Source organism: Gymnoscopelus braueri (genome assembly GCF_963280865.1).
Source record: "Gymnoscopelus braueri genome assembly, chromosome: 3".
NCBI classification, from domain to species: domain Eukaryota; kingdom Metazoa; phylum Chordata; class Actinopteri; order Myctophiformes; family Myctophidae; genus Gymnoscopelus; species Gymnoscopelus braueri.
The window spans coordinates 21,010,444-21,034,450 of NC_137612.1; the positions used below are offsets into that span (position 1 = coordinate 21,010,444).

The window sequence follows — 24,007 nt, forward strand, 5'->3', positions numbered from 1 at the left end:
CCAATGTGGATTTTGGACTTCATGAAGCCAGCCTGTTACGTCAGTCAGTTAAATATTCCAAAAAGTATAAAACGTGAAAAACAACAACAAACGAACAAAAAACAAGACTGAATGACCCTCTTAAAAAACACATTTCCACACAGGAGTCCCTGCACCGCACCGCACAGCCACGCCTGCATTGGCGGTCTTTTCCACATACAAGGACACAGTCCAAAATGGGCTCAGGGGATAAAAGTTTGGCCCCACTCTGACCCTACGGAACATTCAAACTATATGTTATAAATGAGAAATGAATCCATGGTTATCAAACTGCCTTATAGTTCCAGTTATCGTGAGCTTCTTGGCATTATAGCAACAGTTAGACGGAGTACATCCTGAACGATGGTTGAAGAGGGGGCGTCCCTTAAAGTCCAATTCCTCAGGTGGGAGGGGGTACTACTTTGTTTGGAAACGGGAGGCATAAATCAGCACGGCCTGGCACCCCCTGGCATGGCCCTGCCGTCTTTTATAATGGTAACTCGTTAACTCGGCAATAGATGGCTAGTCTCCTGCAGAGCCACGCTAAAAAAACATTTTCATTAACCACTAAATTCTGAGGACAGGCATTTCTATCCTGATGGGAGTGGGCTCCTCTAGAACACCCATAGAACACCCATAGGGCTAGACTAGTAACTGAATGGTTTAACGAGCAGAACAATAAATAAATGATGTGCCACGGATAGAGTGCTATAAAGTCAGATATTGACACTAGTGATGGGGGTGGGTAGCTGGGTATACAGAACCATGTACTGTACACAAAATGAAATCACTATCCGTTAAGTACCATTTGTCATACACTGGACGCTGATAGGACGGTGGCGCTGTCTGTTCGCCGCTTCTAGTTATTACATTTGTTAAAGTTATTTAATGAGAATATATAAATAATATATTGTAAGTTATATAATTGTAACTCATGTGCTGCTCTACCAGTGGTACACTCTCGTTCTATGTTTCAAAGCAACCGCCAGTAGTTCATATACTGGATTTGGAATTGGGTTTGGAGTTAGACTCATTAGATTGCCTCTCGGCCAATTACAGAGTTGGCTGACTGGAATTACCAGTTGCTGACTGGAAAGCAAAGCAGCCGTCAAATATTTGTGAGGAAGGACGGATTTGTAAATTACCAAACACCAACTTGGTGTATATGTCACAGGGTGAATGGAGATCCAGGGTGATTGAAGACAGAGCGCTCGTTTTTAGGCACGGGGCTTCGGGGCGATGCGGGGCTTTTCGAGACAGGGTTTATTAGCGAGGCTCGCGAGGAGGAGCTCCTTCTCCTCCTCCGTGTGTGTGTGTGTGTGTGTGTGTGTGTGTGTGTGTGTGTGTGTGTGTGTGTGTGTGTGTGTGTGTCAGGGAGAAACTAAAACAAAAGCCAGCAGAACACAATAAAAGTATCTTAACAGTCCACCTGATTCGAATGCTATCTGCATTGAATGGGGAAATAGGCGAGTTTATTAGACCTTTGAATGGGCGAAATAGGCGACCTACTTACCTACCCACGATTTATCAGACCATTCATTGGGTGTTATCAAGACATACTAACCTACCAACTGACATGACTTAATAGTTCAGTTTAGGTTTCGCTTTTGGTTTTGGACCCTGACGGAGGCGCGCAGTCACAGGCGAACTGTCACCCCGTGAAGGACCACAGAGGGAGCTAAGGCGACCGAGTTGCCGTCCTGAACGGTGTGACGTTCGCCTGTGCCTACTCAGCGCCGTTTGAGTTATGTACCGATAGGCACAGAATCGTAAATATTGTTGTGCGGACTGCTCCGCCTCCAAGTAGGTCAGTAGCTCCTGAATGAATGGTCTGATAAATCGCGGGTAGGTAGTAGCCTATTTCGCCCATTGAAAGGTCTAATAAACTCGCCTATTTCCCCATTCAATGCATTGATAGCACTCGAAGCCGGTCACACACGCGCGCACGTGTGTGTGTGGTCGCGGCAATATATGCTTGTGCACAAGCCTGGCTTGTGGCTCCCTCTAGTGTTGCTTCTACAGAATTGCTGGGTGGGTGGTAAAAACGAGCGAGCCTTCTTCAATCACCCTGGTTCTCCATTCACCCTGTAACATATATCTTACTTACTTGTGACTGACAAAACATTTCACACTTTCATTAGTCAGTCATCTTCACCTCTTTTGCATGACGAGACACAACAGCATCCCAACAAGGCCAACTGGTTTATTAGTCGGTGTAGAAACATGTTGATATAAGCAATACAAACAACAGCTGCTCAGCAGTCCCATGCCTTACTTTACTTCCCTCCACAGCACATTTGTCGGTCATCCACTCTTGCTGGCTGGGGAGAGCTGTATGGACGCACAGGCTATAACTACATCTTCTCAGGTACCACACACAGACACACACTGAATTAACTTTGATGGGGATGTCAAATTAGACTTGTGGTTGGCCTGTTTCAGTTGTGCTTGCTGACGTGTGTGAATTGGTGCAGCAGTGCTTGGCTGTCAAGCTGTACGTTTTGGGAGGACACTCCGGGTCGGGATTTGTAAAAGTGACCGTAATGAAATTCGATCACTATAATTCTATTTATAACGATTATTTCGAATAATCGACACTTGGGGGGGATTTGTTTGGGTGAAATTGTTCTGAGGATTTGTTTAGTTTTTTTCATCAAATGACCATCCTAGGTTACAATAACAGCATTGCCTTGACCTATAAACTGTTTTTTAGACATAAACAAAGACCGTAGCATATGCATCTTTTACATTATTGTAACTAACTGTAAACCATTAAGAAAATAAAAGCTTCAACAGTGAATTTATTCTGGTATCCTCCTGAATCTGTTCTTGTATAGCCAAGGCTACTAGCCCCAGAAGGAGCGAGTGGATTTTCGCGGCGCTGCCGGTGGCGGGGGCAGAGCGGCAGTATTATATTCCCAAACTACCAATAATATTAGTTATTAATGCTGTAATATTTTTACAAGGATTAGTACATGGTGAAGGATAGACACCTCGTATGACTGTGCAAATATGTCCCATAACTATGCAGAGTGAGAATCAATCAGTGTATGTGTGTTTAACATGAATCTTTCTCCCTCTGTTAACAGGGGGTAGTGATGATACGTGGGCGGAGTCAGAGGAGGTCCCAGACGAAGACAGTGCAGCCAGGTAAAAGTTGTCAACAACGTTGAATGCTTTTCTTTCATTCATTCATTTTTTCTTTCTCTTTCTTTAATTTTTTTCTTTCTTTCTGTCTCACTTTCTCTGTCCCCTTCTCTCCCTCCATCTCTGTCCATACAGGAACGGGGACTCCCAGCTGTTTGACAAGGTGCGGGGTCACGACATTAAGCTGCTGCGTTACCTATCGGTGCGCAACATCTGTGACCTGATGGTGGAAAACAAGAAGGTCAAGTTTGGCCTAAAGTAAGTAAGAAACAGCGCTGGGCCATTTGCGTACATACACTATTAAGTAATTGAATCCACCGTTCTTTTGCTTAGTAGTAGCCCTGTGTGTGTGTGTGTGTGTGTGTGTGTGTGTTGTGTGTGTGTTGTGTGTGTCGGTGACCTTTTCCATATGTAACTGTTTTGAAGCAGGAGAATGGTACAGTACTGCATTGTGAACAGCATGCAATGCCTCAGTATTCGGTTGATGATGTGTGAGAGAGAGAGAGATAGGATCAGTCCAGCTAGTGTCTTCTCTCCTGTATATCCCTCTCAACATTACTAATTAGCTTGATTGATTCATTGAATACTTCATTAGTCAGAAATGTAAACGGCACGAGGTACAGTCAGACATGAAGGCTAAAATCATAAAACAAAAAGGTCCTGGGGACTTGTCTCCATTGTGGTCCTAATCCTATGTATTCAATTCCTCAACATAGCATAAACAAATTACACAATTACACATGTCATCAACAAATACAAAACAAAGGAGAAAAAGGAAAAAAAGGCAGCAATGAATGACACCTCCTTTCTATGGGAATTTGCATTTACCTCCCCTTGTGGTCTCCTGATGTTTTTTTCAGGTCAATTTAGAAAGAAACCAGTGATTTAAATCTTTTAATGGATGATGTCAGGGTATTTTGGTGGCAGAGTAGTAGAATGAGAATTTTCCCATATTTGTTCTGAATTTGGGTAGTACCAGATCGTTCTACTAATTTGGCTCAAGTAAGAAATAATACCAGGGGAAGTACTTGCTATTTCTCACAGTGTATTTCCTTACCGTTGGTTGTGCTCTGCTCCGTCTCTTTCTCTCTCTCGCCCTCTGACTGTCCATTTGTCCAGTGTGACATCTTCTGAGAAGGTCGACAAGGCCCAACGCTATGCAGACTTTACCCTGCTCTCTGTGCCTTACCCAGGTAAGACAACTCCGGTTCACTCTTAATTTGAATCAAAAGTCAGGATCAGTTGCATTTTATTTATGAAAAAATATAGGTGACACTGGCCCACCCTTGTGATTTTGGTCATTTAGTGTTTTTAATTCAGTTTTGAAGCCTACAATAAAGTGTTAATTAATCTATTCTGCTATTTATGTCAGTTTCGATGTTGATGATGACATTGATGTCGATGGCATGTGTACGTCTGTTTTTTTTAGGGTGTGAGTTCTTTAAAGACTACAAAGACAGAGATTACACAGCTGAGGGGCTGGTGTTCAACTGGAATCAGGTACGCAGACCTGACCTTAACTGGACTTCTCAACATCTCTAGATTGTGCACATTCAAATAAGCCTATGAGACTGTTAACTTGTATGTCACCATGCTGCCCTTTCTATGACAGGACTACGTTGACGCTCCTTTGACAATCCCTGCGTGCTTTACCCAGAACATGAACATTGACTGGAGTGAATACCAGGTTACCATCTATTCTATTCTGTTCATATGAATTCCATCACACCAACTAGCAGCTAGAACTTCTGCCTCCTAAAATATTATTAGTCTGTCAGCGACATCTGTTGGTCACTTATGGAACTGCAGGTGTAATGCTTTATAACCAGTTTTGTAGTACACAGGTTTTCAACATCACCTAGCAATTTAGAGGATACCTAAAATGTATAAGCACTTGCGACATACATTGTGTGTTTGTGTGTATGTATGTTGTGCGCAGTCATGGGACCTGGTGGAGCAGACCCAGAACTACCTGAAGCTACTGCTCCACATCATTAACAGTGATGGTACGTAGACAGGATTTTCAGCTTCATATTTCTTGATGAACTTTAAACTGCAGTTGATGTGCTCCAGCTCAGTTTGGTTGAATACCTTAACCTGTTGTTGCTCACATCTGGGAAGGATTTAGATGTTTTTCTTTATACGTATATCCTATATTAAAATTGTTGTGGGAGGGTCGGCCGGCGTGTCCCTGTCACTATGACTCGGGCACAACCATATACAAACCGTGTCGTCATGACATCAGACTCAAACAATATAGGCATATATGGAGATCCGGTTGTCCAGAGCCACAGATCTGACCGCTATGCCCATATATGGGCATTAAAGGGACACAGGTATGCAGATACAGAGATCTCCATATATGGGTACAAAATGGACACAGACACATAGCTCTGGCCCATAGCGTTTGAAGGAGTTCTCCTTAACGCTATGGTACTTTCGATCCTTTCCCCTGACACCTGCGGTAGCCCAGGCTGCGCAGCCTCTCGTCTTCAGTCAAAATAAAAAATACACTTTCGCTACTCACCAAAACAAAGACGGTTTTATGGAGTTGAAAGCCTACTCTACTTAGTGGGAAAACTCTGAGCCCCCCACCTTATGTCTAAAATACACTTTTTGGCCAGAAAATATATAGATCTGGTCAATGGGATATTTCTATTGACCAGATTTTTCCTTCCGGTCAAAAAGTTTATTTTAGACGTGAGGGAGTCCAGAGTGTTCCCACTGGGTAGAGTAGGCTTCCAACTCCATAAAACCGTCTTTGTTTTGGTGAGTAGCAAAAGTGTATTTAATTTGTTTTACTAAAGACGAGCGCAGCCTATGGTGTGTGCGCAAAGGCTTGAAAGTCCCATAGCATTAAGGAGAACTCCCTCTAACACTATGGAGCAGAGCTAACAGACACACAGGTACAACAGGTAACATCGGTCGGATTGGCGATGTGTCATAGCTGTGAGGGCCGTGTAGCGGTCAAAGTTGTTGAAAATTGTTTATCAGGGGTTTCAAATAGATTTTCTCAGTTCTGTTTACGTAGGGTGCTTGTTTTATAAAGATAGCTTTTCACTTTGTAATGCAAATTCCCTGGGCATCTGTTATGCCCATTCTCCCAGGAGAATTGACAGAATCCCTGTGGGCCATAGGGCCCACCATCCCTTATTAATAATGTAGTATGTAATATATTAATAATGTTACAGAGCTCTTTGACCGGTGGCTCGAGGGTGAGAATGTAAATGTGGCATATAATCTGCAAATGAAATGAGAACATGAAGCAAAGCTTGGCATGGGGGACACTTTTATATCCAACAGCTATTTACCTCTTACATAACCACAACACCTTCCGCTTCATTGTTAATATGAAAGTCCCCAGTGGAAATGAGGCAATATTCCCAAGGCGTTGACACCAAAGCACATGGGCAGATGTTACTTCTTTTGAAGCTTCAACAAGTCAATATTTGTTTTGATGATTCATGCTCTAAATCAGTGTTTCCCAAATGGTGTGCCGTGACGCTAGTCCAGGCGTGACTTTGGATTTTGAGACACCCACACATTATTGTTGCAATATACATTATACAACTATACAAAAACTATTCTAAATGTTATTTTTTCATTTACTATTAGTACTTTGTGTGCACTCATTTCCCAATACAGAGGCGAATTCCATACCCCAAAAATATCTTAACCACTTCCAACCTGGCGTCCCTACAGGGGAAAAATTGAAATGTAAAATTGTGAAACTTTTTTCACAAATATTCCAAAATAGTAAAAATAGCTGATTTTCCCTATGAATACAGTTGTGTCTTGCGATTTTGAGTTTCCCAATCGTTCGGGCAGAAAAAGGTTGAAAATCTGCTTCATAGAATTGATCTTAATTACCTGCCTCCACCTCCTTCAGATAAGAGTGGACTCCTGGTGCACTGCATATCAGGCTGGGACCGCACACCTCTCTTTGTGTCCTTGCTCAGGCTCTCCCTGTGGGCAGTAAGTCTTTCTCCTTTCTCATCCTCATCATCCTCATTTAATCCCCTCTACCTCTCTACCAGATCCTTGTATGTCCAAAACTGTTACTTTTCAAGAAATGGAAAAATATTTTCATTGATGTTATTTAATTATGATCCCTTTTTTAATAATTTTAACTGGTTAAATAATTGTAAATCAGAATCAGCTATATTGTTTTTTGTACGTGCTCCACCATTTTGTATTTTCCGTGAGAAGATGGAGGTAGAGCAGGAGCGGAAACTCACAGACAGATTGGGTTTTATAATGTATTGCCACATTGTGAGCTTGTAGAGCTCACAATGTAGATATTTATTCTACTTTTACATGACCCTGTCATATGACAAAGTATAAAAAAATCATTTATGAAGAAAACTTAAAAAGATGAAGTACCGTATGTACATACATACATGGTTTCTGCCCTACAGCGACGCTATATTCAATTTGGTTTCACACAAATCAACTTAACATTCCAAACACACTTGACCTTAATGAGGTTTGTGCCTTCATAAAAAATAAAACCCTACAGTTCTTGCAATTCTTTTTCATACTTAAATTTCAAATGGAATGAAAAATGCAACATGTTAAGAAAGTGCTTTTGAGTTTGAAGGCACACCACCAACCCCAGTGAACGCGTTACATCTCATGGATAATTGGCCCCACGGTTTCGTATGTTTGACTTTTATTTTTTTCTTCTTTCACAGGATGGTGCTGTGCACGCCAGCCTGGAACCGGCTGAGATCCTGTATCTGACCATCGCCTACGACTGGTTCCTCTTTGGGTAAAAAAAAAACAATCCCCTCACAATACCAAAAATAAAATAAAAACTCCACAACGACAGTGCATCAACACAATGATAATAATAGTTCAGGAGTCATCAGCAAGCACGTTAGCTGGCATGAATACTTTAGAGTCACACTGGTGACGCTCCAGGCAGGCCGTGTTTGTCTCAGATGCATAATTGAGAAGTGACTGTTAATGAAATGTTAAGGAGTAGAGGGATAGGGAACGGAAGTCAGGATGAGGGAAGTACAAGTGTCTCCTTGACTGTTCTCCATTGTTCTGATCTCACACCCCTTCCACCTCTCTCTCGACTCTTACACAACATTTGTGTAAGAGGCACTGGCCTCTTACACAGGCCAGTTAATTGACACACCCTCAGCCTTACTCTCTCTCAGCGTGTATCTCTACAATTTGAGATCATCAGAGGCTGTGTAAAAAAAAGCTAGCCCATGTAATTATACATCAGCAGGCCTTCCTAAGCCCTTGGGACACTGGCCAGGCAGGGAAGGGGGTTGTCTCTGTGTGTGTGTGTCGTGTCTGTGTGTGCACGCACACATGCGTGTGCAGGAGAAGTAGGTGGAATCTAATAAAAGATGAGAGAAATGGGGATTAGTAAAGATGCATTAAGTGTGTAGTCTCTACTGTAATATATATATGATGTAGCATTTCTAGACTCATCCTCTTGTGGCCAAAAAAGTCAATTTAATTAAAAGAGTACAGCTGAGGAGTCTGTGATGAGGGATCATCCAGATTGAACATTGATTTTGTTTTTGATGTTATTGAATATTGCCATGGGTCAATGGGGTGCACATTATAGCAACAAAGTTTTCGTTGTTTGAAGAAAATCCAATGTACTGTTGATGTTAATCTCGCAAGAACAGATTCTGCTCTGCGTTTGAATCTGTCGGTAGCCGTGTTGACAACCCGTGCGCATTGGTTACAAGTGGGCGTGCTATCAGATCAGGAAGCAGGCCGCGCTTTACCCAATCAAATGTAGTGGGCGGGATTTACGTGTGTGCCGTTCCTTCCCCACTAGAAACAAACCGAAACTCATTTAACAATAGCGTCCTCGAAGCCGACAAGACCACGGAAAGTTTGCTCTTTCATCATAGAAACAAGTGGGCTTATAACCAAAACGATCCATGTTCATTGGGAGAATTGGTGTTAGTGTTCCGTGGAGAAATATTGTTAGTGGGAATGAAAATATAGTCGCACCACCGGAAGTGAAAGGCTGAAGGCAGACCAAAAACCCCGGTTTTCTTCGTTGAGCTCCTCCCAGGGCCAAGTGAATAAGTAAAAAACAGCAGAGGGCGCTGTTTTTCCTTTTTATTTGCCGATGGGTTCCCAGATTGTGTTGATGTAAATGAATTATGGCTGCAATTAATTATTCTTTTCTAAAACAATAATTCTGTCATTTATTTGCTATTCAGTTAATCAGTATGATAAATCAAGTGCTGGTAAAATAAAGTAATGAAGTGCAAAATGTCCCCGCCACAAGTTATCTGAACGCAAACGGACATACAGATGTAAAATGACACTTTAGAAATGGTTACATTTATGTTTACAAAAAAATTATTGCATTAATTAAATTTGTATCTATTCTGATTGATACCTGTCACCTAACCTGTTAATTTTCTGTCACATTTCTAGTCACATGCTGCCAGATCGCCTCTCCAAAGGAGAGGAGGTGAGTGCACCGCCATAATGAACAAATATTTGTCTTGTTAGGGTTATTATTACATGAACAATGGCCTCTAGGTGTAAGCCAAACATAATGAAGTTTTTTTGGTGGGGGATACCACCGTGTGACTAAGTATAAACTAGTCTTTGAACTCTTTAAAACCCAAGTTTGGCCTCCGCCAGACGTAAGATAAGAGACCCTCACTGCTCGAGTCATATGGTATACAATACAAAGCACTAGCCCTTACAATCCCCAATGGAAATGCAAGGCCAGCATAGGAAGCAGTGTGCAACATACTGAAAAGTGAGCAACATTTAAATTCTCAGAGCCTATTTCCTTGAGCCATTCATCTGGGTAACAGGTTTATCTGTTGGGACACAACTCAGCTGGTTTTCTAAATCTTCTCCTTGACGGTAACTGTCAAGATTAAGCATCGGATATTTTACCCTTCTTAGCTGATACTCTTGAGTTCATAGACTGTAGTTACTACTACCAAGCTAAGCTTAGAGCTCTGTTTGACAAGACCAAGCTTGAGTCATACGAAGGCTTTATTTTATTCACTGCTGTTGAAAGCATTCTCTGCTCCATGTGATGGGAGTACATTGCAGCCAAAGTATAGGACTGGATGTAGGGGGCAGTGTTTTGTCATGGAATGTCATCATCCTGTCTGAGATCTGTCTTTATGTCCCCTGGCAGATTTTCTTTTTTTGCTTCAATTTTTTGAAGCACATTGTCTCAGAGAAGTTCTCTGCTGTAAGGAAACAGAGGTATGTCCTTCCTCTCTCGCTCCACTCACTGGGCCTCATTTATCACTGTTGTGCGGACCAAAATAATTGCCGTACGTGCATCTCAATGCAATTATCAATCTGTCGTCAATTTGAAGTAAGCGTAGCCAACGATTAAATCTCACGTAAGATCTCAGCTCGTGTATGTACAAATATCTTTCATCATAGACATGTGGTGTAGCATAGTCTGACAATCTGATAAGCATCTGAACATATGTATTCACTCCAAAAAATATTTATATAGCTAACAAATTAATAAATAATACATGTGAAAATATTATATTTTCACATTTATAAGGCGTACGTCGATTATGTGTCACATGCCTAATAAATAGGTAGGACTGTTTGATAAATCACACGTGAGCCCTGTCGTGAGATGATTCCTGCGCTCCGATCTGCGCTGGTTTCTACTTAAAGGAGAATTCCGGACAAATTAAGTGTTATCTTTGATGTCTCGTTACTCACCTACCGATGTGAAAAGTAGCGTTCTTTTTTTTCATATATTCCCCTGTCGTCATTTTTTAAACACCCTCCGTTGTTATAATGGGAGCCGCTGGGTTAGTGAAGTTCGTCTATTATAACCGATGCAATGTTATTTTTTTCTCTACTACGATTCATTGTAGAGTCTCATGATAGTCAAACATGCGCTGAAAATTCCTGCGAGCCTGCCGTTAATGGCGAACGATTTAACACTGGTTGCTTGTTTCCAGATTCTGGCAACACGAGTTGCCAGGTTCTGGAAGAAACAAGCAACCAGTGTTAAATCGTTCGCCATTAACGGCAGGCTCGCAGGAATTTTCAGCGCATGTTTGACTATCATGAGACTCTACAATGAATCGTAGTAGAGAAAAAAATAACATTGCATCGGTTATAATAGACGAACTTCACTAACCCAGCGGCTCCCATTATAACAACGGAGGGTGTTTAAAAAATGACGACAGGGGAATATATGAAAAAAAAGAACGCTACTTTTCACATCGGTAGGTGAGTAACGAGACATCAAAGATAACACTTAATTTGTCCGGAATTCTCCTTTAAATTCATTATTGATAAATGAAGCCCACTGTCTTTTTTCTTTCTTCTAATTCTATTCTTAAATAGTTTGTCTAGTTTTTTCTTTCTTTCAAATTTTGTCTCATTGTATTATTTCTTTACAGTCAATTAAATTCTTTATTTTTGTCTAATTCTATTATTTCTTTGTAACAATGCTTGTTCTGTCTAGTCCTATTTCTTTCTTTGTCAAATTATATTCTTTCTGTCTTTTTGTCCAAATCAAAATTGATGTCTGATTCTGTTCATTCATGCTTGTCTGTAAATGCTGTTCTTTGTGTTGTTGCTTTTTTCATGTTCTATTCTGTAGTCTTTGTTGTGAAGTCCATTTAGTTATGGACCAAGTGAATTTGACTGTTTCAAATTGAACACAGCCTGTGCTTTATAAACATTTTTCGTCATGGGCGGGGTGTTTTGTTATGCCTCTCAGCCACTCTTTAATGTTTAAACAGTGGCTCTGACACACACACATTCACTCTTTGTGGTGAATAATTGGCTTTCACGGTCCCAGACCAACTGTATCAAACCAAGCAACAGTCTCTCTCTCTCTCTCTCTTGCTCTCTCTCTCTCTCTCTATTCCCCCCCTGATTTCCCCTTTTGCTCTCTCCCCCCTCTCTTTTTTTATTATGTATTTTTTCATGTATTACATATTTCATCATCCTATTTTCATCATCCTCCTTTTATTCACAGAAGAAAAAACTCTCATTTCAAAGACAGTGATTTCACCGTGGAGGACCTCTGCCAGTTGAGTGAGTTGGCCTCCGTCCCTCCAGAATGCATGATAGGCTTGGCCGGTTAGTTCAGAACAGTGTTAATTTCGTCGACTAAAACAATGACAAAAAATGCTCGTCGACTACCTTTTTTCACTGACAAAAACGAAATAAAAACTAAGCTATGATGACTAAAACTAAATATATTGACAATTTCGTCAACAAATAAAAACTAGACAAAAATGTTAGGGAGGGACTCGAGAGTCAAATTTGGTTGTGTTCGGGTGTTGCGCTCTGAAAATAGCAGATCTACAAGCGTAGATCGGCTATTTTCAGCATGCAACAAGTGTAAAATCTGCTATTACGGCCCCATCAAGGCCGGCCAAAATACATTTTCGTCTACAAAATAAACTGTAGATTTAGTTGACTAAAATGTTATGATATTTAGTCGACTAAAAATGACTAAAATATGACTAAAACTAAATGAATGAATTTGATTTAAAAGACTATGACTAAACTAAATCAACATTTGCTGTCAAAATTAACACTGGTGGGAACAGGAGCCTTTATGTTCTGTAAATGTTCCCCACTCTTGACCTTGTATCATTTACATAATTCTTTACCTGTAGCTGAAGTGGGAATAAAAGTGCCAGATCTTTGTATGACGTTTCGTTCTAGGAACAAAACTGCTTCATAAGAACAATGTTGGATTAACTTAAGACTTAACTTAAAAGATTTTTTTTTTCCACATGGACAGCTCATCAACCGCAACTCGATGCAGTTCCGCTTTGAGTGCTGATGAACGTTAGACTCCACCCACTGTATACAATGCGGGAATGGTTATTTTGCCACCTGGATCTCCCCTCTTTGTTTTCATCACCTTCTGACCCACTTTAAATTGTGTCAGAGATTTCACCATTTCTGGTGACAGACACAGCGGACAAAGTGTTTGCTATTTATCACCATTAATTAATTGCCATCTGGTTGTGTTTGTAGTACCTCAGAGAGTGATTATAGAGGTGTTTGTACCTCCTAACCTCCTCAGCCAACCTTTCTTCCAAATTGTCCTCGGTACGTTGCTGGCAATATTGTGGACATAAAACAATGTACTGTGAATCACCAGCCCCTAGAGGGGGAGGATTGATGTCCATCCTCAAAAACATAATTTATCTTCATCAAATTACTAGTTTTAGTTTTGCATGCTTTAGACACCTCTCCCATGAGCATGACATAGTTTCTATCCGTAACATTCGTCTTAATGTGGGAACAGACACCATAGGGATTAGGGATTAGGGAACTTCTCCTTACAGGAGATCAATGTGTGAATCACTATCCACTGCCTTTGTTGGATGTCTCTTTTTATACAGCAATGTTATGAATTCCATGTGGGTAAGGGGCTAGAGTGACGGATATGCTGACCAGCTTTGACGGCCTATTGATGGCTGATTGTCATTTGTTGAACCCACGAGAGCAGAATTAGCATGCCAACCTAACCACAAGCATGTGCACAAGCATGTGCGCATTTATTAAATGTACACATTTAATTATGTACACATTTAATAAATGTGTAAATTCTTTGATGCCACTGCTTGATGTGTTTTTTAGAGTACATTTATGTCAAAGAAGTATGCAAAGTAATTGCAATTAGTTCAAATAATAGTGATCAGGCGATTATGTGATAATTGTAAAAGGTCTATGTAGTACATGTGGACTTGTTAGTATGTAATGTATGTAATGTATGTAATGTAATGTAGTAATTAGTTCTGTCCACAAATGTATCCACCAGAGGGTGCTGTGACTCAACTATGTACACCTCTAGGTTGCTGTAGATTGTTTTTAAAAAGGGGAAACTAACTAAACTGTGTGTATGCTGTGTGGGTGTTTTAGAGTCGAAGGACCGGGGCAGTGTCACCAGTCTGAGCAGCGACTTCTCCCTCATCACTGAAGAGGTGGGGGGCGGGGCCTCCAGCCTCACCACCGACACTGTGGACCCATTCCATTTCTCATGCCCGCCCTTGGCCGCCAGCTGGTCAGTATAACACAAAGACACAAAACACTAGTCATGCTATAATGATAGTTATTAATTACACTCAGTTAATATGCTTCGTCCCTCCTTGAGTCAGTTTAATACTGTTAATGCCCACCAGACAAATCCTTGGTTGCTACAGCTGTTGCTGTCAAATCTATTAGTCATTTTGGCATCAGGCTACAGTAGTCCTTTTTTTTGGGGCCAAAATATACCAAGTCAACCATGGGCTGACATTGGTGGGGGTCACAGCAGCACAAGGGCAGTTAGTTTAAAATGCTGCTGCCTCAACTTTGGTTTTGTCACTCCCTAGATTTTAGAATCAAACATGCTCTTCTTTAGGCGACTGTGGCCGACGTGCATTTGTGCTTCTCTCCCCAGGAAAAAAGGCACCACCTCCTCCCCACAGACGGTGGTGTGGAATAAGCCCATGCCTCTCGAGGAGCGCCTCTTCCACCCTCTTGGCGAGGCCAGGTCCTCCAGTTCCTCCTCCTCCAACCAATCAGAGCAGGGCGCCACGCGCACCGGCAGCAGCCCATTAGCCGTCCCTGGGAGAAGGTGAATGTTTGTTACCTTCTTGTTTGTCTGTCTATTATTTTTGAACATTTTATTTCTTTGCATTTTCAATGCTTTATTTAGATAGGAGAGTATAGAGAGACATGAAACCTAGGGCAGAGAGAGGGGAGATAATTGAATAATAATTTGGGGTATTTTCTTACAGTACAGCACATACGTGAAATTTGTCCTCTGCATTTAACTGATCCTAACTATTAGGAACAGTGCACGAGTGCTATTAATACAGCGCCCAGGGAGCAGTTACGGGTTAAGTGTCTTGCTCAGGGACACTTCGACACATAGACCATGGCCAGGGGGGGAACCGGGGACCCTCTGTTTCCCAGCCCGCTTCTCTACCTATGCAGCTTTGGCCGCTCTATTTGAACTCGAGTCCTCGCAACTCACTTATGGTCAGTGCACTGCATGTAACTGGCTGAGCCACCAGGCACCGCCTGTGGGCCTTTCTGCAAAACAAATCAGAAGTGAGATAAGAAAAAGTAGCACCTGCATAACTGTAGATATGTGAAGCTGTAAGACTATACAGTAAATACCATATAGTATGCATACTACAGTATATGCATAATGTATGGCTTGGCTATACATTATAACTCTGCTGTCGGGCAGAAACCAGCCAAAATATAAACTTTTCAGGAAATGAGAAGAAAAAAAAACATGTTTTTAGAACACACAATACTGCCTCATCAAAGTTGGTATGGTGACTTTATACGTTGTCAGATACTTGAATGTGTCTCTCTTATCACTTTACCCAAGTACTAATCTCTCAAGAACAGATTCTGCTCTGCGTTTGAATCTGTCTGTAGCCGTGTTGACAACCCGTGCGCATTGGTTTCAAGTGGGCGTGCTATCAGATCAGGAAGCAGGCCGCGCTTTACCCAATCAAATGTAGTACACATTTATGTGTGTGCCGTTCCTTCCCCACTAGAAACAAGCCGAAACTCATTTAACAATAGCGTCCTCGAAGCCGACAAGACCACGGAAAGTTAGTAACATTTAAAATTGCTCTTTCATCATAGAAACAAGTGGGCTTATAACCAAAACGATCCATGTTCTTTGGGAGAATTGGTGTTAGTGTTCCGTGGAGAAATATTGTTAGTGGGAATGAAAACATAGTCGCACCACCGGAAGTGGAGCGCTGAAGGCAGACCAAAAATCCCGGTTTCCTTGCGCACGTGTCCACCGTATAGCCCCCCCCAGAGCCAAGTGAAAGAGTAAAAAACAGCAGAGGGCGCTGTTTTTCCTTTTTATTTGGCGATGGGTTCCCAGATTGCCCAAGCACAGCTCAAGTGGAGTTGGGTTTTTGACCATCAATGTGGAGATAGTTATTTTGTCCATCATTAATTAGAATGACGGGGGGAAAAAACTAAGTTGGAGTTAGGTGGTTTGAACGACAGTTTGAGGATCCAATGGAGTTAGGAGGTTTAGTCAGAAGCGCTTTTTAATACTTTTCATTGGTTCAATATTTGTAAAAACCTACACACAGACATAAAGGGTGTTCAATAGCACTGATTTATTACAACGACAAAAAAAAAGGTTTAAAAATAGGAGATAGCTGGTTTCTGCCCGACAGTGACGATATATACCGGTACTTTATATAATAATAATAATTCAGTAGTGGTGGTAAGGTGAACAGTCCAGTATAATACTGAATTATTATGTTGCCTGTCATTTCTTGATTGCTGTGTACTGTGTACAGCTCTTTGTCCATGCACTATACTCACTGTCTACTCGGCATTTAGCAGTTAACTTATTGTATGGTGGGAATTGATTTAAGTGCATGTATGCTTGCACTTTGTGACCTCCTAATGTCAAGCAGAAATTAGCCAACCTTAAACATAATATATTACACCCGACCGAAAGTCCTGCTCAGGCTGTGTGTACTGTACACACAGGAATCTTTCTCAGTGGCTTGTCGGTGTAGTTCATAGCAATATATTGTAATGAAAGTGTCGGATTGTGCCTGTGTGTGTTGTCGGATGGTGTGGACCTTTCATTACAGGATAGTTTTAGCTGCATGTTCTAGTGACTTGACAGTATTTTGTCTGTATAATATCTTTGCTGCCCTGCATATATGAGAGACTTGTTTGCAGTCAGGAGTGTGATAGCGCATCCACAGATCGATGCAGTGTGTCGACATACTGCTCCCAAAGGACCACGTGTTATTTATGGCGAGGTCACGAACCCAATGCCACAGAGCCCTCCCACTGACCTCATGACCCTGTTGCCTGGACACGGTTGAACCCTGACCCCTACCCTCCTCTTCAATTTGTTTCTGCTTTCTGCGTTTTTTGTCCCTATTTATTTATCCACTTCGACTCCTGTTCTTCACTCTCTTCTTCCTTTTTTCTCTCTCAATAATTTCTTTCTTCTGTCATTCTGTTTTGTCTCGTCTCCATTCCCTACTTCTTCCGTCTTTACTTGCTTCCGTCTTTCTGTCTCTGTCGTCTCTCTCTCCGTCCCTCCACCACGTCTCAGGTTAGCGGCGGAGTATGCGCGGTCTGGCTCCTCCCTCTCCACGGAGTACGGCAGCTGGCAGATCGTGTCGGGCTGTGGCAGCATCCACGACCATGCCCACTTCCCACCACCTGCCTCCGCGTCCTCTTCTGTGGCAGCCGCGTACGACTCACCCCTCCCCTTCAGCTTCCAGGACGAGGGGCCCAGCGGACGCATGTGAGTGACACTGCGGTTCTGCCCCCCTTTTAACTCCCGTCAACTCTTTCTGTGTCTTTTTTTTCCTATACCTGTGTTACCCCTCACTCTTTTTCACCTTATTTGGTCACCTTCCCCCCGCTCGCAAAGGAACATGACTCAGTGGGGGGGTTGGGCGCACTAAAAGCCCCCCTAATGTGTGTTTGTGTGTGTAATTTTATCCTGCTGGGGGTGTGAGGGCATTTGAACCAGGTAGAACAGGTAGAGAACCATTGCTGGAATGGATTTGTGTGTATGTGTGGGTAGGGTTACTCTACGTCTCTTGAGTAGAGTCTAGAGTGACTCATCTATAGGAGGGCGCGCTCTGTTGATGATCATGAGGCACATAAAATGAGAGCAGTGCATACTTTTCTGTCTTTGGTGCCACAGATTGTGTTGCTGTGAATGTGATGATGCGGAAAACCTGCGTACAGTATGTGTGTTTATCTGTCCATATGCTTCAGCAACCTTATTGCTGTTTTGTCAGTTGAAAACCACGTATCTGCAAAAATGTTTGTGTGTGTTCTCTCACCAACAGTTCTTCTCGCTTGATGCCATATTTACATGCATATCTGAAGTACTCGTTCATATCATACTTATGGTCTTATTTGGGATATGCAGTTTGGTATATGCATCATTAATAGCCCACTTTCCAATATCCTTGTTTCTATATGCTTTCAGATTAACACATTTTCACATATTCTTCCTACATTTGCTCTCCTGCTAGCTGGCGATTTAACAAAAAGAGAGATTGTGGCCCCAGTAGTAACTGACGAGCTCTTTGGTTTCATAACTGTCATCTGCAACTATGGGGTCAGGATCACCCCAATCTGGGGTTTCCCGGGTGCTTCTGTGTTTATTCCTACTAACAACAACATTACATGTTAACCCATTTAGACCTGAGGCCGATTCTAAAAACGCCTTCTAAATCCTGACCTATCCACAAATTTCCTAGGGCGTTGTGGGCATCACTTCCTGTTGATTTGATCAGGTATCGGGGATCAAATCGACAGGAAGTGATGCCCTCAACGCCCTAGGAAACTTGTGGATACGTTTTCTGAAAAGCTTCAAATCTTTATTAAAAAATTACAACAAATGTGTGTTGCTATATACTGTACATAGCAACGGGAACCCCAAAAGGGGTTCCGCTCCTGAAAGGTATAGTTACAAATAGGGGTTCCCGCCCCAAAATGGGTTAAAGGCAGTAGTGCTGACAGATTCTGCTGTTTGCAGAATCTGTCTTTAGAGATTAGGATCGCCTTAATGAACATAAGCTGACCATGACACCCAACATTAGACATGCTAACATGTTTTTTTATAGCCTGGTTGAGTGCCGGGTTGTTGAAAAATGCACCTGACACTTACATGCACCAATGTATACATGGCATACTTGAGTATTCTGAATATTGAGTTGCATATCATGGCAAACATAAATCTAGCCATAGCCTTGCATCAATCGCAACCAAAACTGTTTAACGTCAAAAAGAGTTTTACCACATTCCCACTATGACTCTCCTGCTGTCACCTTGCAGTGGGTGGGCTGGGGGTGTTTCATTTCTGCTTGAGTCGACTGCCAAATTGAGCGTGTCCCGCCAAGAGCACCAGCTCAGGCAAATGGCATCTATCCATCCTTATTTAGAGTTAACAAGGAAGGGAGAGAAGGAGAAAAAGACCATGCTGACAGCTTGTGCTCTGTGATTGTTAACACATGAGTACATTCTCTGCCACCCCAGATCAAGCTCCAACAGATCATTTTTCTTTCCGTCCATCCATTTTACATGCATCGCTTTTCCTTTCTTTTATGTTTCCTGTCTGTCTTATTTCCATTCTTCACTTTACCCATCTGTTTTTAAAAATCGTCATCCCACGATACTGTTGAGTCCTCTCCAATTCATGCCTCTTCATCATTTTCCCTCTGGTTCTTCTACCCACCACCACTTAACCACCACCACCATCATTCCTGTCCTTCCTCTTAATCATTCACTCACATTGCTGCTTCCCACTGTGCTCCTCACCTATATCCTTTCCGTGTTTCTCCCGTCCTCAGGTGCCCGATGCCGTCGGAGCGCCAGGCTCGCCTGGAGGCTGTACGGGAGGTCTTTCTGGCAGCCTACAGCTCCACCGTGGGCCTCAAGTCCTCAGCACCCAGCCCCTCTGGTGCCATCACCGGCCTGCTGGAGCAATTTGCCCGCGGGGTGGGCCTCCGTGGCACCAATGCCATCGTCTGACCACCTCATTTGCCACCTCCCCTCCTTAATGTGATGTCCAACATCCCTCAGCTCTAATCTTCCTCTACCCGTCCAACTGTGGGTTCCACCTATCGGGCTCGAAGCACGGTCTCACGTTCGCCTTCAGTCCAACCACGAATGTCTCGCTGCATTGGGACTTCAGATAAACAATAATGTGCCAAACTTCCTCAACTCTATCCAGGGACTGAAGCATTAATTTTATTTTATCATGATACTCTTTTCTTTTATTTGTTTTTACACTTCAAAACCACACACACCCTTATTATTTTTATCTTTTTTGTTATTTGTGCCGTTACAACTTTCTCTGTACTTTATATTTTCCTTGTTTTGTGTTATAGGTTTTTGACAAATTCAGGGAATGGTTATTTTGGGGGTGGGGGCAGAATTCAGCCACAGTATCAAAAAAGGGATAGAACAAAGGTTCTAGTGGGTGTGAGGTAGGCTTTTACGTGTTGGAGGCAGAATGTAAGACATTCTTCCTTTGCGCCATTCTTCCTCGTCTTTTCATAAATGTTTTTCTCTGGGAGTCGCAGTAATGACCATGCTGTGCAGAAGTGTAGACTTATTGACTCTTTTATTTATGCTGCTATTCTTGGCTGAACCGAGTACAGGATTGATCAATAATTGTGGTGTAATGTCAGATTATATAAATACAGCACTTAATGCGTTCTGACAGAAATCCAGGCATTTTCTTTTTTGTTTGTATTAATCTTGCCTCATTTGGCACAAGATACAAAATTTGCATCGCTCATCTGTTGAATTTTAAAGATGTGATCTACAGTCTTGATTTAATTGGCAGGGGTCTTGATTTAATTGGATACGAACCAGAACAGATTTTCCAACAGGAGGTCTGATCAAAACCCTCAGCTCAGTTTTGGTCATGAGAGTATGTTCAGGCACTTGTCCATTTCCTGAATTATCTCACATAACGCAGTTGTATAGGTCTCAGTCGAGGAGCTGAGGTAATATACTGTAGGTCCACATTTCTAAAATCTTCACAGAGCCAGTCTCTGAGTACTCAGTACTGAGCATTGTGGTAGCTATAGAAGGAGGCTTGGATCACTCTGACCCAATGACCTCTTCAATGTTCTTCCTTATTGCACACACACACAGCCAGTGACCCTGAAGCCTAATTCATACACTGTCGCACAATGGTGTCGTTCCTTGAAAATAACAGATTTTCAAGCAATGGTCTAGTTCCTGGTCTCCTGGATTCCCAGCAGTTAGGGGTGCTACCAAGAGCATGTGCATTCTTTCAGGTTGCACATAGACGTGTACATCACTGTCAGGTGTATGCATGGTGGATTGGTTCTGATAGAGATTTCTACTTTTTCTTTTTTTTTAGCTACAGCTTTTTGGTGTCGCCAAACGGTTTTGATGGCTTCTGTACCTCAGGACCTTTTGTTGTGCCTTTCTTATCTTCAGTAACAACTCCTGATTCCTGCTTTTCTGATCCAGTTTCAGGTGCATTTGTTTGTTAAATAATTGACAGTTTGTTGTTTTGCAGACGATTGCTTGCGGATGCTGAGATTGTAGACTGCAAGCAGCATTAACCATGTTATTAATCATTTCCTATTGGCTGGGCAAACTGCCTTTTCCCCTGTTTGTCGATCACTTGGCCGCAAGATTATCTATACTTTCTTAGTAGTTTTACAATTACATGAGGCTAAGGATCATTCTGTACACCAATAATGAGTTTAATGGGGCGTGCATTATACAAGGCGTACCACATCAATCATGAAAAGACATGAAGTCCTAGTTAAAAAGAAAACATGAAAGGAGCTTTTCACATATGCCTTTGAAGACGACTCCAGCTCAATATTTGCAACATTAACGAGCAGATGCCAACTTTGAATCCAACTTTGGCTTTCCGCTGCTGGAGGCAGGGACCGGAATCACGTCCAGTTTGTGCTTCTTTTATACCACACAAAACAGTGTTTTTGAAGCCAGATTCTTTGTTACCAATGAGAAAACCTTAATCGTTTTGTCAGGACATTTGATGTAGATTTGATTCAGGTTTTTGCCTGATGCACACTGTATTTGACACAGCAAATCACATTTGGCTGTAATGTACAGATTAATTAACTTGCATTTCAAATGGTTCCAATTAAAGCTGTTGGCAATGGGAATGAGGGGGCTTTTTGAAGGCTTGTTAACAAGAATGTCCTTTAACCCTGTTTTGTCCCCAAATCCTACTCCATACATAACTCATAGGCCAATGAGTGATTGAATGATCTGATCTCCACTCCTGTTTTCCCCCCTCAACTCAAACTAGTTGAATGAAGATTGGAGTTACAATGACCAGGTTTTGGCAGTCTGAACATTAATGTTTTTTTTTACTTTGAGTTAATAAAATATAAACTAAATCAGTGTACAGCTCCACTGTCCAGCTTTAACAGAGACGGCACAGTCAGATCAGCACACCATCATTTAACCAAAAGGCATCTCAAGATTTCCCAATCACAGTCTGTATCATGATAAAAGATGGGCTCACCTGATGTGCAAAACAAGAGCTTTACTGAAGCCAGGATTTTTATTGGGTGTAGGTATTTTGTTTGGTTCATACTGGCATCTGTAGAATTATTGTCGTTTTTTTGTTGAAGATAGCAGTCTCACATGGGACACCTCCATAATAGTGCAAGGGAGATGAGATGAGCATTAATGTTGCAACGCAACTGATTTTAAATACTTGATGTAATCTTCCCACTGAACAGACTTTTTAGCCTCTGGTTTTGCATGTCATTTTCCCAAATCATCAAAACTTGTGGAATATAGCCTATGGTTTGATTTGATTTACAGATTAACTTTTATTTTAGAATCATTTTAGATTTTTATTGAAATGCTGCATTGCACTCATTGTCCTATGTTATGTGTAAAGAGGGAGGTTTTTTTCTTTGTACAGTCGATGCATTTTTAAGTAATTTTATCTTTGTTATAAAATTGCTCTTAATTGTTGGCAGATATTTTAGGTTAAAGGTGAAATGAGCAGCAGGTGGTAATAGTGAATAAAGAGAAAAATGTGAAGCTATATTTTGACTAGTGACTTGTTTTTTCTTATTCAGATGTATGGGTTCACAGAAATGGTTTGACAAATGTTGCTTACATTGAATTCGTCATTAACCAACTTACTAGCTGTTTGCCTACTATTTGGTTAGACTAGTCCTGTTTTAACCACCTGAGCACTATTTGCAGGGGGAATTTATTCGAAAATGGCTAAAATCTAAGATCACTGGGTTATGATGCCATGTGTTGTGTAGATTGCCCTATTGTTGAAACAATTTCTGACATTTGCGCCTATAAATATGTCCAAACTAGGGATGCCAGGATTAAAGTGGTTAAAACGTGTTGGCTACACACATGGAGCACTTCAGCCATTTTCAACCATATCTTCATATCCTCACTAATGCTCATAAGATGGCACAATTTGTGAATGGACAGAAACCTGTCTATATGACAACATTAATGGGGATACCAAGCTAACGGATATACCGACTTTCTCTCCATGAAAAGTTGGCATGCTGAAATAGAAGCCATTGTTCTTTACTTGAGTGTTTCCAATTTCCATTACTTTTACTTAATCTACTTCTACTCCACTACCCCAGCCAGCACGCCCACGTGACGTGGGACCCATATATTGTGCTTTTACTGTACTAGCCTACATTTATTTGAAAACTTTAGTTAAGCCTACTAATTTAGTTACTTGGTAGATTTAGATTATTATTACAACGTATACATTAACCACTTCAGGCCTTATATGCATTTCGGCCATTTGAAAATAGCCGATCAAAAGCTCACAATGCGTTGCTATGCCAGGCATTGTGGAGCTTGTAGAGCTGCTATTTTCAAAATATTGTATACATTCGATAGCTTTAAATGGGACTTTCTGCATAATGGGTACTTTCTACTTTTGGTACTTTTTGATGCCAATACTATTGTACTTTTACTCAAATAACATAGGCCTTTTACTTGTAACAGAGTATTTTTATATTGCAGTATTGATACTTTTCCTTAAGTAGAAAATGTGAATACTTTTTCCACCACTGATGTTGAGGAACCACCTCTCAAAGAGTTGGAACTTGTGAAGAAAGTCTCTGCCTCCATCTGCCGATGGAGCGGGAGAAATGCGGCGCTGAGGAAGGAAGGAGGACCAGAGGCTTTTCTGTGACAGCAGCTCTCTCTCTCGCCATGAATGAAATCCTCTCCACAACACCTCCATGGATGGGGGGATGCTCTCTTCATCTTCAGGTAGCCTTCATCATCACATCTACTGCTCAACTACACGAAGAGGCGACTGTCAACAACAACA

At 41.7% G+C, this 24,007-nt stretch overlaps 2 protein-coding genes across 3 annotated transcripts in view; both read left to right on the forward strand.

The window, feature by feature from the left end:
* The window catches only part of LOC308081851 (phosphatidylinositol-3,5-bisphosphate 3-phosphatase MTMR14-like), a gene marked incomplete at its 3' end in the record, with an annotated part of 7,136 nt that extends 3,964 nt beyond the window's left edge, over window positions 1–3,172 (forward strand). Inside the window, exon 4 of the mRNA XM_080423471.1 lies at window positions 3,108–3,172. Coding sequence (XP_080279597.1) covers window positions 3,108–3,172 — 65 coding nt within the window. The remainder of the gene's footprint in view (window positions 1–3,107) is intronic.
* Window positions 2,292–22,729, forward strand: LOC308082824 (phosphatidylinositol-3,5-bisphosphate 3-phosphatase MTMR14-like). 2 transcript variants are annotated; one of them, XM_080424869.1, is made up of 16 exons: window positions 2,292–2,386; window positions 3,108–3,168; window positions 3,301–3,423; window positions 4,285–4,358; window positions 4,595–4,665; window positions 4,778–4,852; window positions 5,105–5,171; window positions 7,055–7,140; window positions 7,860–7,936; window positions 9,589–9,625; window positions 10,316–10,386; window positions 12,146–12,204; window positions 14,053–14,194; window positions 14,573–14,749; window positions 17,240–17,434; window positions 19,500–22,729. In XM_080424869.1, exons 3-16 carry the CDS (start codon window positions 3,389–3,391, stop codon window positions 19,678–19,680), a joined length of 1,347 nt encoding a protein of 448 aa, XP_080280995.1. In that variant the 5' UTR covers window positions 2,292–2,386; window positions 3,108–3,168; window positions 3,301–3,388; the 3' UTR covers window positions 19,681–22,729. The 2 variants fall into 2 exon arrangements, with proteins under 2 accessions (XP_080280995.1, XP_080280994.1); XM_080424868.1 differs by lacking the exons at window positions 2,292–2,386; window positions 17,240–17,434 and having other exon boundaries at window positions 3,114–3,168.
* Window positions 22,730–24,007: the final 1,278 nt, after the last annotated feature.